We start from the raw sequence: 17,633 nt of genomic DNA on the forward strand, positions 1-17,633 counted from the left end.
TGGTTTCTGTGCATTCCTACGATTAAGCACATAGAGTTGTGGTAAATGTATGGTCATGGTACCTGACGAACTGGTCTGGCCTTTACTCGCCGTTACACAGGAAGCAGAGCAGAAAAGCTCCCTGATGCCCTCCGAGTTGGGACTGTCCACCGCATCTGCAGCCGGGCGCAGGGTATGACACAGTTTGCAGGTGACAAGTTTCAGACTCCTCTATAAATGAAGAGTTTATCCAGTTTATTTACTTGCACTTAAAATACTTAACTTTAAAGTGCCCCTATTACGCTATTTTAAAGGTTCCCAATCTTGTTTTGGAGGTATCCTACAATAGGTTCACATGCATCCAAGGACAAAACACTTCAATTTTCTCTTAATATACATTGCACATCACATCATTTCTCTTTCGGATTGTTTGAAAATTCTGTCTCTCTAATCCCCACATTTCCAATTAATCTGCCGCTTACAGCTCAAATTGGTAACAAAACACTCAACGCATCTTAATTTCAGCTCCAGGAACTTCCTCGGCACAAAATACATAGGGGTACGGACAGAAACGATTTGCGTCAGTTTTTCAGTATCAATTCCAGCACAAGTCTTTAACATTTTGAAGTTCAGCAAAGTGGATTCACAGCAAAGTTGAAAAAAAGTGTTCTCTCGGCATGTCAACACAAACGAAATTCTTCCAATCAGCTACAGCGTTTGAGGGTCAAAGTAGAAGTTGTTCGTTGGCAGCCAATGAAGACCAAAGGTGGACATTATGAAATTTGATGTAACCGGAAGTAAGACTGGAATTACTGACACGTTTCGGCATTTCAGAAGATTCTTCTGCTGCGCACTTTGACCTTTAAAACTTTGCAGACCTTTTACAAAATCACAAACAGCTAGATTACACACTGCATGTAAGGTAATATTAAAAAAAGCAAAACTGGGGCACTTTAATAATAGCATCTGAGTCCTATTACTGTTCCCTTGCAATTACCTGTTTATAGGCTGTGAGGCAGTTTTGTTTGCAGAACTTCATAACTCTGTCCTCCATCCGCAGAGACGGACACTGAGTGTCTGTGCCATAGCAGTATCCACCGCAGTTCACACAGCTGCTCATGTTCAGCTTATTGGAGGAGCAGAACTGGTTTAAGCAGCTGTCGCTGCACAGCTTATGGACGGAGCCCATGGAGTTCACTTCATGAGTGTGAGTCTGAAAAGTAACAATTTCAGATCTTTAAAAACTCAGCCACAACTATATTAATTAGACAATTAAAGCAACAAAACATGCCTTAACAATGCATTATCAAGTCTCTTTTCAATTGAACACACAAGAACATCAGCCCTACATAAAAAAAGTCTACTGATTTGCAAAAAAGGCCTAATATTACCTCAAACTTATCAATAAAAACCTTGTATCAAATATTAAAGTCACGTTTGAGATGTTCCTGTGTTCACAGGCGGGACTTTGTAAATGGAATCTGTTTGTGTGCTTTCGTAGTCACATTAGCCCCATTTCCACCAAAATGACCCGGAACAATTTGTACCAGGAACTTTTTTTACAGGAACTTTTTTCCCCCAGACCTGCTACTGTCTGCGTTTCATCAGAAATGCAGACAGTAGTAATCAGAAAGAAAAAGTAATACTGATTTTTACTGAACGCAGAACGAACCTCGCAAAAGACTTTTAAAAATGCCGGTTGAAATAAAATGCTGTGTGAGCCAAACCAATCAGCATTTTCAGCGCCCAAGTCCCACCCTCGAAAGTTCCTAAACTTTAAAAAAAGTAATACCTCGCGGCAGGGCCATTTGCTCACACTGGAGGAACAAAACGGTTAAATCTGTAATTTCTAATCATCATCATGTTTTTGGTCTGTCCCATTTTCAACAAAAAAAAACTGTAAGAGTTCAAAAATCTTTTTGTATGACCCCGGCTTAAGGAGAGATGATTGATTGGATGATGTTGGAGGAACTGGTGCGCAAACCGATCCTTAGCGTCATTGACAAATATATTATATTGTAAAATGCACTGACAGTACCACCAGTCACTATACACAGAGTATGACCAACTGTGAATAAGAAAGTGGAAGCGAAAGGCAAACACGCATTCAAAAGCAATATAATTAACCCGCATATTGGTAGCGGCTCTATGATGCCCACATATTATATACAACATAGACTGGCCCAATGTATCAAAGTAAAATCAAATTTATTTGAATCACAAGCTTAAGAATTGAAATCGAATTGTGAATTTGTCAATGCCCTGCCCTACAGAACGGCGTATTCTTCAGCACAGATGGAGAAGTCTACTCACCACTCCTGTCTTCTGACACACACTGCACTTGAAGTTTAAAGCACTGAGGCATTTCTGACTGCAGAATTCCTTCAAAGTCCCTGACATGTCCACCGGGCCATTTACAGTGTTATGGTGGTCTCGAATCTCTCTGAAGGTAAAGGTACATCAGGGCAATTAATTCCAGCAATATACAATTATACTGTTGAATGAAATGTTGCAAGCGTACTTTCGGCAGCCGTGACATGTTTTGGTCTTGCTGCTGCAGAGACAAGCAGGTGAGCAGTAGAGTTTAGAAGAGCCACTGCGCTGGAATGCCGTTTGTCCCTTCAGCATGACCTTATTACAGGCTGTGCAGAGCAAACCAACTTGATTAAAAGGTTGAATAGGTTCGGCTGGGACTGATGGAGCCTTTTCTGGGACACTTACTGGAGCTCCTGTAACATGAAGAGAACAATGTAAGAAACTGACTTTAGACCTTTAAAGGAAAAGCTCACCCAAAAAGGTGTTTTTTATCCTGTTTGAAGAATGGTTACACATTTAAAGTGACATATGACAGTGTCATATGGGTTTGGAACAAATGTATTAAAATATATACAAAGCTTACAACCACTGTAATGCTTATACCGATGGATGCCGTAGAAGCATTTACTCCAACAGAGAATGCAGCTCCAATCTTGAAACCATCAGGTGTTTGTTCAAAGTCCTGCAAGCATAAACACATTGGGATAATCCATTTTTATTTTTGAAATAAGTTTCACCCAAAAATGTTTTCAATAAAAATGTTTTTAATAAGAAAAAGAAAAAAATCTTATTATGAATATTATGAAACATTTTTACAATATAAAATAAAATGTTTTATAAATGTTAATTATTATAACATTACATTTGAAAATGTAATTTATTTCTGTTATAAGAAAGCTGAATTTCCAGCATTATTACTCCAGTCTTCAGCATCGCATGATCCTTCAGACAGCATTCTGATATGCTGATTTGGTGCTCAAAAACATGACTTATAATTATCAATGTATTATCAAAACAGTTCATGTTTTTGTCGAAACAAATAATACTTTTTCAAGTTACGTTTTTTTTAAATTCAATAGAACTGCATTTATTTGAAATAGAAATTACTTGTGACTTACAGCATGTCTTTATATACATTTCTTTAAACAACAAAAACTTACTGAGGCCACACTTTTGAATGGTATACTTTTAACACACTTAATTCATCTATAAATGCATAAATGAGTGTTAAAACAAACAAACAAACAAACAAACAAACAAACAAACAAACAAAAGTATAATGTTTCAATTTCAGAATTCCTCAAGTAGAGCACCTCATCATCCTTAATGTTTCTCACAGGGGGCTGCAACACTTTCTTCCACTCTTCATCCATTGGTTCATCCTTGATCTTCAAAGGTAGAATGACAGAGGTCACTTTAATTTTTCGTCAACAGCCTCCAGTCTTTGCTGGACAAATGTAAGTGATTTTATATGTGCTTCATGGATTAGCAAACAAACTCAAACTTATTTTCACTCAGTGGTAAACATTAAACAGTGGTGCTGTGCTTACCGTTAGAGCAGATGATTCATTTTTCTTTGTTTCTGTTAAACAGGAATAGTCATGCTCAATTAAAAAAACAAACGGTTTAAACTTATTAGGAATTTATAACAAATATAGAGCAAGATTCTGAACGAACTAAAGTTAAATTATTGGTTCAATTACCTGAATCTATTGGTCTGTCTACTTCCATCTTCCCACTGTAATCTTCATTCTGGTCTACTGCCATTTCATTTGTGCAGTCCTCAACTTTAGTGATCACAAGCTCTTCTGAAGACTGTGCTGTGTCCTCTGCGTACATGTCCGGATGTCCTGTGGAATCCTCACTGGCCATAAGGACACTTGCTGCAGATGTAGAGCCCAGCTGTGAAACTGCAGACTGTGAAGGGCTAGACTTTGCTCCTAAAAGTGGGAAATTATTAAATTAATCAAACACTTTGTTACAGTGCTCGTTATACATTACATGTACTCAAAGTAATAAGTAAATTATGCATAATTACATGCAAGTAACCAAACCCTATTCCTAACTATAAAGTCTAGATGTCCTGTTGACATATATACAAATATCTACACAAATATCAAAATCTCGATCAAATACCTGAACAATCTTTTCCTTAAATGACAATAATTCTGCTACAGCTATAAACCTTTGACAAGTATGATCACAGCGAGCGTTGATACGTGTGTTGGTGCTGCTGCCGTTCCAGAGAGAGCAGTTGTTATATAAAGGTGCTGGTCGTATAACTAGAATATTATCAAAAAGTTGATTTATTTCACTAATTCCATTCAAAAAGTGAAACTTGTATATTATATTTAATCATTACATGCAGACTGATATATTTCAAATGTTTATTTCTTTTAATATTGATGACTATATAACTGACAACTAAGGAAAAGCCCAAATTCAGTATATCAACAAATTAGAGTATTACTTAAGATCAACCAAAGGAAAGGATTTTTTGAAATCTTGGCCAACTGAGAAGTATGAGCATGTACAGCACTCAATGCTTAGTTGTGTCTCCTTTTGCCTGAATTACTGCAGCAATGCGGCGTGGCATGGAGTCGATCAATCTGTGGCACTGCTCAGGTGTTATGAGAGCCCAGGTTGCTCTGATAGTGGCCTTCAGCTCTTCTGCATTGTTGGGTCTTGCATATCGCATCTTCTGCTTCACAATACCCCACAGATTTTCTATGGGGTTAAGGTCAGGCAAATTTGCTGGCAAATTAGGAACAGGGATACCATGGTCCTTAAAACAGGTACTGGCTACTTTGGCACCTGAAAGTCTGTTGGAAAATGAAATCTACATCTCCATAAAGTTGGTCAGCAGCAGGAAGCATGAAGTGCCGGTATGGAAACCTCCTGGTATACAGCTGCTTTGACCTTGGGCCTCAGAAAACACATTGGACCAACACCAGCAGATGACATGGCACCCCAAACCGTCACTGACTGTGGAAACTTTACACTGGACCTCAAGCAAGTGGATGGTGTGTCTCTCCTATCTTCCTCCAGACTCTGGTAACCTTTTTGTCTTTAGCCCAGGCAAGACACTTTTGACGATGTCTGTTGTTCAAGAGTGGCTTGACAAGGAATGCGACAGCTGAAACCCATGTCTTGCATACATCTGTGCGTAGTGGTTCTTGAAGCACTGACTCCAGCTGCAGTCCACTCTTTGTGATCTCTCCCACATTTTTGAATGGGTTTTGTTCACCATCATGTCATATGCAGTTATCCCTATTGCCTGTACACTATTTTCTACCACATATTTTCCTTCCCTTCACCTCTCTATTAATGTGCTTGGACACAGAGCTCTGTGAACAGCCAGCCTTTTTTGCAGCGCTCCTTGTGCAAGGTGTCAATGGTCGTCTTTTGGACAACTGTCAAGGCAGCAGTCTTCCCCATGATTGTGTAGACTACATAACTAGACTGAGACCCTTTAAACACTTTTGCAAGTGTTTCGAGTTATTAGCTGATTAAAGTGTGGCACCAGGTGTCTTCAATATTGAACCTTTGCACAATATTTTAATTTTATGAGATACTGAATTTGGAATTTTCCTTAGCTGCAGGGCTCCAGACTGCGACCAAATGCTCGCATTTTGCAACCAAAATTTGAGTGCGCGCAACTGAATTTTACATCCAGTTGCACGTGCAGCCAGTAAATTTGCCGCAGAAGGGGCGCGTCAATGAATCCAGAATGTGTGGCAGGCCAATGAGTGTGAGAAGAATAGGGAATGGCCATTATAAGTGGCTAGTGTGTGGAGGGGGAGGGTCCTAGAGATAATTGATCGCGTGTAAACGTCTGTGTGAGTGTCTGTTCAATTAGCAAGCAAACTATTGATTCATTTTTCAGACCTGCGGTTTTTCCAGTGCCATAGTCTACAGTGTCACAGTCAGAGGTTTGTGTGGCGAAAAAGGCCCGAACACAAAATTTTCAGGAAGACTGGATGCAAAAATTCAGCTTGTTGACGAACTCCATAAACTGCAAATGTTGTAGTCACTAGACTTGCTAACCCAGAACTGCAGGGAGCACAGAGTTCGAAAACAGTGCAGGCATTTCACAGTTTAAACACAATACACAATCAAGCCTAAAGCATAGAGTATGCCGTGATGTATGGTATGTTCGTGTCATGACTGTGATCAAGGTAAATGGACTGCATTTATATAGCGCTTTTATCCAAAGCGCTTTACATTTTGCCTCACATTCACCCATTCATACACCGACGGCGATGTCAGCCATGTAAGGCGCCATCCAGCTCGTCGGGAGCAGCTGGGGTTAGGTGTCTTGCTCATGGACACTTCGACACTTGGTCAGGTGGAACCGGGGATTGAACCACCAACCTTCTGGTTTGTAGACAACCTACATGAACCACTGAGCCACTGCAGCCCAAGCATCAAGGTGCTGTCAGTTTGATACTCTGAGAAATAAATTTGTGCTGACTTACAGATAAATATTTGCGCTGTTTAATGTGTGTGAAATGTGGTGCTTTCCAAAGTGTATAACTTGCATTTCATTGGTATATTCTCCATCTGAAAATGTTGGAAAGTCATGAAAATATGTCCATTTTTCTGTCAGGAAAGGACGAATCTTTTGCAAGTGAATCTGCGCTAAACTTCAGGCTCCCGTGAATGAGGGCCGGCCCGTGCATGCATGCCAAACAGACGGAGTGCAATAATTCTGACTAAAGTATACATATTTCTAAAATATTTGTTTTGACAATATAACATTTGACAAATGTGCCATATGTGGAATTTAGTATATTTCAAGATTTTATTTTTGAATTAGTGCATTTAAAAACAAAATTATTAATTTAGTTTTTAGTTTTTTTACATTTGGGTATGAAAGATCTTCACAGTAGTCTTTTCCATTTCAAATGTGAAATTGAGGTTTGCAGACAGCAAAGAAAAACACGTTCTAAAAATAATTTATAAAAGAGAAGACCAAGTTTAAATTTAAAACACACAACTTGATTGAACTCAAAACTAAATGGAACTTCCTTTAGCCTATTTCATCAACAATATTGTTGGAAAGGTTACACTTCCTGCCTGTCCTTTGCAGACTGGTGGCTAAACTGGTTGCAGCCATCCAAACATGAAGGACATCTGTCCAAAGTTTACACAAAAAAAACAAAAACAAGTACATGCAAATGAGGTTGTGTTTCCATCAAGTGGAGTCCATCAAGGATGACGAGGTATTGGCACCCAACAGTAAATAAAACAGCATCAGCGGAAACGGCTGATTAGTCACAAGTTCGCCATGTCAGAATTTTTTAGGTAAATGCATTTCCAGCTCTCATTTTTCACATCTTTTTTTTTCCTCCATTGAACCAGCACAGTGTATGTGCAAGTCAAAAACTGCCTCAAGCGAGCATAGAAACTATTTTGAGAAGTATGGGATATATACATTTTTTGTGGTTTACATAACTGGTTTCTGATCCAATACTTCAAAATGCGCATTAAACAGGGTGAATTTGAACGTTGCTTTATCACTAAATTTTGATGTTAAAAAGAGTTATTTATTATAAAAGTTATATATCATAAAAAAATTATTAAATGGTGTAGTCGTGCTTACTGACACGCATCTAAAGCGCCCACACAGAAAGTTGACCGAGACAACATGCGGTCCTGAATTAGATTCTCCTTCTGGGCTTATTGTTGAATAGACAAATTACACACAATTTTCAACGAATTCCAACCAGAGGTGAGCATCCCTATGCCCTACTCACTATGAAGGGCAGAGATCTGGAAGTGGCGACTTAGTGTGTGCCATTTGGAGCATGTATCTACTATTATTCTTTAACCTATGAAACTTACTTAAACTTCACATAAAAATGATATAAAAAAACATGATACATCACAAACAAAACAACTTGTACTATTCAGTTTATACATTAACTCAAACTCTTCCACCACCATTTAGCCATAAACCTGTATTTGTGCAATTTCGAATAAGCCTTGTTTTTATTCTTTATAAACCAACTAAAATAAATATAACTACAATATTATAATGATATACATCATGAGATAAAAGTTTTGAAACAAGGTATTGGTCATATCGCCTAATTCTAACTAGTAGGAACAAAACTAAGATCCGTCTTGCCTTGTGAAGCAGCATCAGAATCCATGCTGACGTTTCCATCAAAACTTCCTCCAATTTGCAGCCCAATCTCTGCAGGATTATCCTGTCAGAAAACAGTCAGGTGAGCAATATTACAGTCACAATTTAGAAGTAAAACCTGCTCACTTTCCACCTGTGTGACACAGGGTTTCTGCAGGTTTTATGAAGGTAAAAGCAATACCTTTTTAGAGGGTTAATTCACCCAAAAAAGACATTTCTTTCATTAATGACTCACCTCAATGTCGTTTCACACCCGTAAGACATCTGTTCATCCTCGGAACACAGTTTAAGATATTTTAGATTTAGTCCGAGGCCTTTCTGTCCTTTGAATGTAAGTGTATGCCCACTTGCTGTCCAGGTCCAGAAGGTAATGAAAACATCATCAACGTAGTCCATATGTGACATCAGTTGGTTAGTTAGACTCTTTCCAAGCGTCGACAATACATTTTGGTCCAAAATTTAAAAAAAAAAAGTCATGTGATTTCAGCAGTTTGCCAGTTTGACACACGATTTGAATCTTGAATCATGGCCGTTTGATCCTTTATTTGAGGTTTAAAAAACAAACGCGGAAGAGAAGACAATGCTGAATAAAGTCGCATTTTTGGTTATTTTTGGACCAAAATGTATTGTCAACGCTTCAAAAGAGTCTAGCTAACCAACTGATGTCACATATGGACTACTTTGACGATGTTTCCTTCTGTACGTGGACAGCAAGTGGGCATACACTTACATCCAAAGGACAGAAAGGCCTCGGACTAAATCTAAAATATCTTAATCTGCGTTCCGAGAATGAACAGAGGTCTTATGGGTGTGGAACGACATTGGGGTGAGTCATTAATGAAAGAAATTCATTAAGACCAATTAAAGAAATTTTTAGGAATAAAATGAAGGGACCATAACAGATCAATATGTTCTCTGAAGGCTCTCATTTTCCTCTAACGGTGAGTGTCTAAGCACACAATGAGTTGTATAAGTGACACTTCAAAGTTTGAAAATACAATTTCCAACAAATCTCCATAACTTTTTTTTTAATTTTACCTAAAAACAAACAAAAACAAAAGCTTAAAGTTTGAGATAAAACAATCTTATAATATTTATTTTATGATTAAACCAAGAACAAATATCTGCCAATGGGTTCATAAAAACCAACTTAATCCAAATGCAAGTTATTTTCATACCCATTGACAGTTATTTGTTCTTGTTTTAAGCATATACCAATTTGTCAAAAAAAGATGAATCAATATTTGACATGCAAAATAAAGATATTAATGATGTTTAATATTTATGAATGGAAATCAACTCATGAGGAAGAATGTAATTTTTTTGCAGTGCATGCAATTTAATTTATGGCCCTATATATTTTTTATTTTAAAGCTTATTTTCATTTTTCTGGACTTTAATTATTGGTTAAATTACATTTTACTGACTTTCATTCATCTTCAGAACACAAATGTGGATATTTTTAATGAAATCAGAAATATTTCTATCCCTCCATTGACAGTCTCAGCAACTACCACTTTGATGCTCCAAAATGTTCATGAAGAGACTGTAAAACTAATACATACGAATCAAGCAGTTCATTACAAATTTTCTGAATAGACTCCATGGCTTTATATGGTGAACGAAACTCTTGCAGGTTGGGAGCGACATTAGGGTGAGAAAATAATGACCAAATACATTTTTTTTGGGGTGAACCGTCCCTTTAAATGTACTGACCTTTTTTATTTATTTATCCAAAATTTGACAAACTCCATGATATTCTGCATTATACAGTAAATTTCATTTTTATGAATGGGTTCCACAATTCTGTCAAAGTTTTCTGTATAGCAGAAATCATAGGGCACTCATTTTTTTTAAAGACTTCTTTTAAAGATTTACTATATTTTAAGAATTACTCCAATCCTACTCCAATTTAAGACATTAAGACCCACAGAAAACCTGGTGGCACAATATGTGAGGACTTACCATTTGGTAGTACCATGTGGGGGGAAGAGCATAGTAGGTCCCAAAAACAGATGGAGATGGAGATTGATTTGTAACAGTTAATATGAGTTTTGACTGACGTTGCCCACGTTGTACAGGGCAGGTTCTGGGGTTCTTTTGCTTTCCTGAAGTTGACTGAATATCATCTGCAAAACACACCTCTTTATCTTCCTCTTCCTCTACATCCTCAGAGTCATCTGCTGACAGGGCGTCTGGATCACTAACTTTCTCCTGAAACATCAGCAAACAGACCGTGTTAAAGAATTGTTCAAACTAATATGAACATTTTGTCAGTACTACACATCCTCATGCCATTTCAAACCTGAATTTTTTTATTACCATCTCTCAGCACAATAGGAAGCAGTTGTTTTCTGAGCAATGGCCGTTTATGTTGACCATAGAGTTTGTCTCTAAAACTGAACATAAAAAGTGCAGTAGCCACACTATAGCTGTGTGAGAAAAAAAAGACAAATCAATCTTCACTAATATTGCAGCTATACAGAATCTTTAATCAGTTATTATTAGGCCATCCTTAAAAATATTCTTGTTTGCCGTAACCCGACCGACCCTGTCAATTTAGGGCCGACTCAATTTTTTATTTTTTTTCCCTTTTAGTCCGACCGACTTGCCGGTTGTAAATTGGCTTTAAGACCGACCAATTTCTTTTTTAACTTTTCAAACAACTAATACAACAGTAATAAAATAATATGAATTATATTTTAGAGTATTATAAATGTATAAATTGCCTGGGCCATACAAACGAAGGCTACGTTCTTTCGTTTATAGAAAAACCCGTGACGTCATCTATGTTTACACTATGGTTAACGGATGTCACACTATGGCCTGCACGTGCGTTCGTTTCGGCTCATACTCTCATTCACTGTGATGTTAGACTGTTAAAGCCCTGTCGGAGATTTCGCCGCATTGTGTGACAGGAGTCAGGACCATGGACACGTTACACACACCAGGCAAGTGCACTGCAGAGGGGAGGGCTTTAAGCCCCTGCCTTTTTTGAAAATGAATCAAAAGTGCCCCTCTCAACATTTGTCATTACTATATTGTGGCGAATAAAACAACGTTTTATTATAACAACGTGTACAAAACAGTAACAAATGGCGGAAAAGCCGTTTATCTTGTCTCTGTCAGTATGAAATGTCGTTGTCATAACGCGTTGCTATGGGTAGCGTGTGTTCTGCTCGACCACAGCGCGTGGTGGGAGCGGCGGCACTGGTTGTAACTTGAAAAATAATGCTTTATGTATGGTTCTGTCGATGGATACACGTGCACTACAACAGCGATAATAAAAGAAAACATGGGCAAAACGGTCTATCTTTGTAAACTGTGTTCAATGCATGCGAGTGCTGCCGTATGACCAGTCATTTCGCCGTCATCACCCAGTATATTCGTTCGCCAGAAGACGCGAATGAGAACCCTCTGCAGTAAGAGAAGATCTGTCTCTGTGCGCAGCGCGCGCACGTCTCACAGCGCGCAAATATTGAGTTCTTTCAAGTCTTGCGTTTGAACGGATAAACTCACACAAAAAGTATGTCAACATGTCGATCTTGATGAGTATCCATCAGACAGTCTGTATATGCCTTAAGAGAACTTTATACAGTTGAGAAAGACGATGCATATCTCTGTATTAGGTCTTAAAGGGGCAGTAGCCTTTACTGCTGTCTGTCAAACAAAAGATAAGGACTCACTCACTGCTCTTGATTGAATAGCTGGTTATAGCTACTTAATTAATTGAATTCATAAAAACAAATTTTTGCTTTTTAATATTCAAATGCACTAGTCTATATCACCAGATGCGTTGGTCTGGCAAGAAGTGCAAGCCACTTCAGAGACACAGATAGTTGCGTGTTCTGAGTTAACACAATCGAGCGTAAAAATAAGAAACATATCACGGAAAAATACTAAAACGGGAAGACAGCGGGAAAAGAGCTAAAATACGCGAGAAACCCGGAAAAAAAGGGAGGGTTGACAGCTTTGAGTCAATGACAGCTAGCTGGTGGTTGGACCCTTTTCTTAAAGAATGCACCTGAAATTTATGCAATAAACATGTTTTTGACAAATATTTCAATTTGTTTGTGGTCTATATAGCCTGCAATTAGCCTACACGCCCAAAGGCACGGCTTGAAGACCCAGTCAGTGATGTCAGGATATGCCAATTTGTTTAAATTCATACCTACGTAATCACCATCACCAAAAATTAACTTTTTTTTTGTATTAAAATTTGAAAAAAAAAATATAGACCTACCTACCGACCCTTTTTTAAAAAAAATGTACTGTTACTGCAAACCAAAATATTTTTAAGGATGGCCTTACATTTGTTTATTTTTTTTTGTTGCAGTAGCAAACATCGCAGCTGCAATATTAGGGGATCCAAAAATTATATATCTTAAAATTGTTAAAGACATAAAACAATCACATTCCACTATAAACACCTTAAATAATGTGGATGAATAAACACACGTTTGTTTATCAATATAAATAAATTATGTATGCAAGACCTACGATTATACACGATATTCTCTAATATTAAAAGTATAATTTTTTGGTTGAATTACAAACAGGGTATATGTATTTTAATTTTATTATTAATACAATATTTAAAGAGTATTGACCATTAACCAAGCAATCTTCCATTAATATCTGCAGATTTCCAACATTGTTTTCCACTTGGAGCCATTTTATTTTACTTTGGAAATTTTTTGTAGAAATAATTTCAACACTTACATTTACATTTAATCATTTAGCAGACGCTTTTATCCAAAGCGACTTAAAGGGTAGAGCAATAGAAGCAACGAAACAAACAAGGCCAACAACCTGTAAGAGCTGTAAGAAATCTCAATTAATTAGCACAATACATTTTTTTTTTTATAGCCAGCTACAACAAAAACTCACGTACGCAAAATACAGAACACTGGATTTTGATAGCTATGATAGTATGATAACACTTAATATTACGGTTTAAAGTCAAGACCAAATGGCAATATTTGACGTTAAGTGAAGTGATATTATTTTGGTTGAGCAATTCCCTTTAAATAGCTGAGAAAACATTACAAGAATTCAAAATGTATATAAATGCAAACAAATGACGATATGGAAACAGCATAACAATGGTAGTCAGATTGCGGAATAGCGAAAAGTAAAATAATGCACATCAACGGGAGATTGTCATAAATCACTGTTAAAGGGACAAGTCACCGCCCCCCATCTTTTTTTCCCCTAATGAGCCTTCACACACACACACACACACACACACACACACCTCAGTGTGTTGCCCAGGCACCGCGGTTGAATTCAGATATCGTCGAGATGGCCCTGTGAGATCGTCCGGTAAAAAATGGTCACTGCACACCCTCAATGCGCGGATCGATTCAACGGGCGAGTTTGCATCCCGTTTGAGCGCGAGCAGCCACAGCTTTAGTCTCTCTGGATCGTGCAGCGGCAATGTGTGGAAAGTCAAACTTTCCTCCTGTAATGCCGTTGGACGGAGTCTTATTGCTTTCTCTCGGTTAAAACATCCAGGAAAAGCGCACACGCGTACCATTGCGGAGGGGGAAACAATCAGGGACGTCACGTTACTGCTACGCCTACACGCAACGTATAGGAGCAGTGTTTGAAGAGAAGCGAAACGAGTTTTGATAGCTATTGCATGGCACAAGATATCCGTCTATTCCTCTCGCAGAGCTGCCTTTAGGAAGCTTTTTCACGTGGGCTATTGTTATGGTACTTTCTGGAGCTTGACAGCTGCTGTCTATGGCTGTCACCGTCCACTTTACATATGGACAAGGCGGAGCAGGCCGAAGCAACATTGGTACCACTGCGCCACCTACTGGATTGGTGCCGCAAACCCCATGAAGGATAGTAAACCCAAAAAATGGAAATTTATCCCATAATGCCCTCGCCATCAAGCGTATGACTTTCTTCTTTCAGACGAACACAAACGGAAAAAGGCACAATATGTAAGATTTTAGGATTAAAATATCCAAAACACACTAGTATAGTTGTATATTCTGTTGACTTGTGTAATATACAATATAATGTGTGCATAATCCCAGATGTTTCCAAGAATGGTTCAATTATGCAAAAATACATTTTCAACAAGTGTTGTTGCATAACCAGCAGGAGCACAATGACGTTGAGGAAAATTAGGTTGTAGCTGCTTTTTTACATTACTCTGATGAAAAGTGCTGTCAGTTGTGTAATAACAACATTTCGCTCCTGAGTTATTGAGCTGGGAAATTAGAATCTCTGAATATGTTGCCAACTTTACTGAACTCGCCTAGTTATAAGAGCACCTCCAGATTTATTTTTTTACATGTTTAAAGGGGGGGTGAAACACTCAGTTTCAGTCAGTGTCATGTCAATCTTGAGTACCTATAGAGTAGCATTGCATCCTGCATATCTCCGAAAAGTCTTTATTTTTTTAATAATTATATAAGAAAGATGCGCTGTTCCGAGTCTTTCCGAAAAAAGCCGAGCGGGTGGGGGCGTGTCGTGTGAGCGGAGCTAAATAATGACGTGTGCAGCAGCGCGCTGTGTGTTGAGTCGAGTGCATCCCTAACAGCGGGAAAAAAACTTTATTCAAAATAAAAATATGGCTTTTAATCAGATACAGCCATACATCTATGATCCGGAATCAGACCCAGAGGCTGCAGTTGAACAGGAGCAGCAGCAAAAACGACTAGAGCAGGACGTCTGTATGTGGTAAGTTACAAGTTATACACTAACTATATAATATGCTTAGCGGCTTGTGTTATTTACATATTTATACTTGAATTATATCGTCGTATTTTTGTCTTTGAAGGTGTACATGTGGGAAGTGCAGTTGTGCACGTGTGTTTGTGTGTTTACGCGTGGTTTGTGTAGACAGTAAGCGGACTAAAAAAAACACAGACATTTGAAGCAGTCTCACTCACCCTTCTAACGTTGGGACTGCTCCATCCTTCAGCATTAGGCGATTGGGAAAATCCGGCGTCGAGCTGGGCCTTGTTTATGAAACAGTCGGCACCGAAATGCAGCGAACAGATATAAACATTCGCGCAACTCAGTTGCTGAGCCGGAAAAGCAAATTACATCCATTGTTGCCTTAACGCGGGGTTTTGGAGAATCTGTGCAGGACTGTCTTGGTCTGGCAACCAAAAACGCACTTTTTTGGTGACATTGTTATGTGCTATGTGTAATTGTCACCTGTCCAGCATCCTACAAGCCAGCGCTTTGATGGGCGTAGGCTGTTGCTTTCGCTCTCTCCCTCTCTCTCTCTCTCACGCGCTTCCGGTAGAATTGTCCGTAAGGCCCATACAAGGAAATTCCGCCCCCATTAACGTCAAAGGGGACGCATGATCTCAAAAAACTTGCCGAAACTTATGACTAACCGGAAGTAGTATTTTTGACAAAGAAATACTCCCATCAAACGTCCACCTTAACTTTTGAAACTTTGTCTATGTTTAGTATGGGATTCCAAGTCTTTAACAGTGTAAAAAGATCAGTATGCATGAAACAGCATTTCACCCCCCCTTTAAAACATTTGATTTTAAAACTCTGATATCATGTTTTTATGTGTATAAATTATGTGTGAATATTCCCAAACTCTCGCAGAGAGTGATTGTTGTCATATTAATAAAAATATATAAAAACATGTATGTAATTATGTTAATTATTAAGTATGTTAAATATTATTAATAATTATGTTAATTATTAAGTATGTAAAGTAAAAATGCTTGATAAACAGGTCTTTCGAATGGAAATAAATACCAAAAACTTTGCGTCTTGTTCATAATATTTATTTTCATATAAAAGCAACAGAAATTAAATTGCATCCAGTTTATCAGCTACAGAGCGCACGCATGTGAATCCCGTGATATCCGCAACTGATCTCGCAGGTGTCTGATCCACTACGAGAGGAGAGAACTGTCCGGCTTGCCTGCACTTTTTTCACTCCTCCCCTCACTGCAGCCGCCTAGTCTCACCTTTATTTCAGGCGAGGCAAGGCGCATCTCAAACAACCCTATTAACACACACTTGACGTGTTTGGTGACGAGCTCCACACTCCGGAGCACATGGGGGCGGTAATGACAAAGATATGTATACATATATGTGGGTAATGCAAAGCTGGATGCCAACCGCCGAAAAAACTCAAAGTTCTGGTGACGAATGCGGAAGCGCAGAGGATCAAGCAAAAACAAAACAGCGGTCGCGAATTAGAAGTCTAAAACTAGGGTGTTTCAAGAAAAATGGCGAAGGATTTCAAGATAATTCAGGAGAAGAACATTTTTTGACCAGCCATATTTAGTTTGAACCGGAGTAACGTTAAGTTACAGCCTAACGACCAAAAGCTTCGGAAGATGCAGGCAGCACCAAAATTGGGTAGACCGAGTTCAGAAGACGTGGTGGTGCTCATGCGGAAAGCAATACAGGACTGAGCAATGTTGTACAACACAAGATGAAGGCTTTTCAAACATACAGACAACAGTCGCATTACAGTTTAGTTGAATACTGTGCATACCTCACTTGGCTGAGACAACAGTGCAGGGGCAGACACAGGTACAGCTGACGAGTTCAAATATCGTTTTAACTTTCCCTCCTCTGTCTTGTAATCCCTAGATCTGAAGTGTTCACTGCACAGCATGCGTCTATAGAGTTTATCCACGGGTGTGTTCACATCCCAGCGAATAGCGAGCAACCACTGCTTCAATCGCTCCGGATCATTTACAGGAAACCGGTGAAATATTAATGATGCATCTCCTATTGATGTCGAAGCACGTAATCTTATGAGTTTTGCTTTGTTGAAGCAACCCGGATATAAACACAAAGGCGCCATTATCAGACTAATAATACAATGTAGAGTATCCAGCTTATTTTTCACGAGCGGGCGCCGCCATTTTTGAACTATGATGTGTTAGATTTCCGCTAAACCACTTCCGTGAACTCATAGTTCTGCAACGACTGTGCAGTTTTGACTGGCTATCTTTTACAGGCATGGTTACCCAAAAATGAAACGTTTATCTGCTTAGTTGCTTACCCATAGGGCATCCAAGATATAGGTGACATTTGTTTCTTCAGTTATTTTTCGTAAGGGTAGCTTACGAATAAAAAGGACACATGCAAAGATCTTGTTTACAGAAGTTACCACCGTTGGATGTGGAAAAACTCCAGGCACCACTGATGATTAAAATCGTACTGATTTATATGATCG

At 38.6% G+C, this 17,633-nt stretch overlaps 1 protein-coding gene across 15 annotated transcripts in view; it reads right to left on the bottom strand.

The window, feature by feature from the left end:
• The window catches only part of zmym4.2 (zinc finger MYM-type containing 4, tandem duplicate 2), an 87,363-nt gene that overhangs the window by 46,556 nt on the left and 23,174 nt on the right, over window positions 1–17,633 (bottom strand). For 5 of the 15 annotated variants that reach the window (XM_067426544.1, XM_067426546.1, XM_067426558.1 and 2 more), the window contains exons 2-4: window positions 10,412–10,660; window positions 8,429–8,510; window positions 3,999–4,235 (exon numbers count right to left, since the gene is read on the bottom strand). In XM_067426544.1, coding sequence (XP_067282645.1) covers window positions 3,999–4,235; window positions 8,429–8,510; window positions 10,412–10,660 — 568 coding nt within the window. Of the gene's footprint in view, window positions 1–62; window positions 211–976; window positions 1,193–2,292; window positions 2,423–2,500; window positions 2,709–2,878; window positions 2,978–3,608; window positions 3,684–3,845; window positions 3,878–3,998; window positions 4,236–8,428; window positions 8,511–10,411; window positions 10,661–13,703; window positions 14,255–16,943; window positions 17,425–17,633 lie in introns of those variants that run through there. The other 10 variants (XM_067426552.1, XM_067426553.1, XM_067426551.1 and 7 more) reach the window with 8 other exon arrangements.

Source organism: Pseudorasbora parva, chromosome 19 (assembly GCF_024679245.1).
Source record: "Pseudorasbora parva isolate DD20220531a chromosome 19, ASM2467924v1, whole genome shotgun sequence".
Taxonomy (NCBI): domain Eukaryota; kingdom Metazoa; phylum Chordata; class Actinopteri; order Cypriniformes; family Gobionidae; genus Pseudorasbora; species Pseudorasbora parva.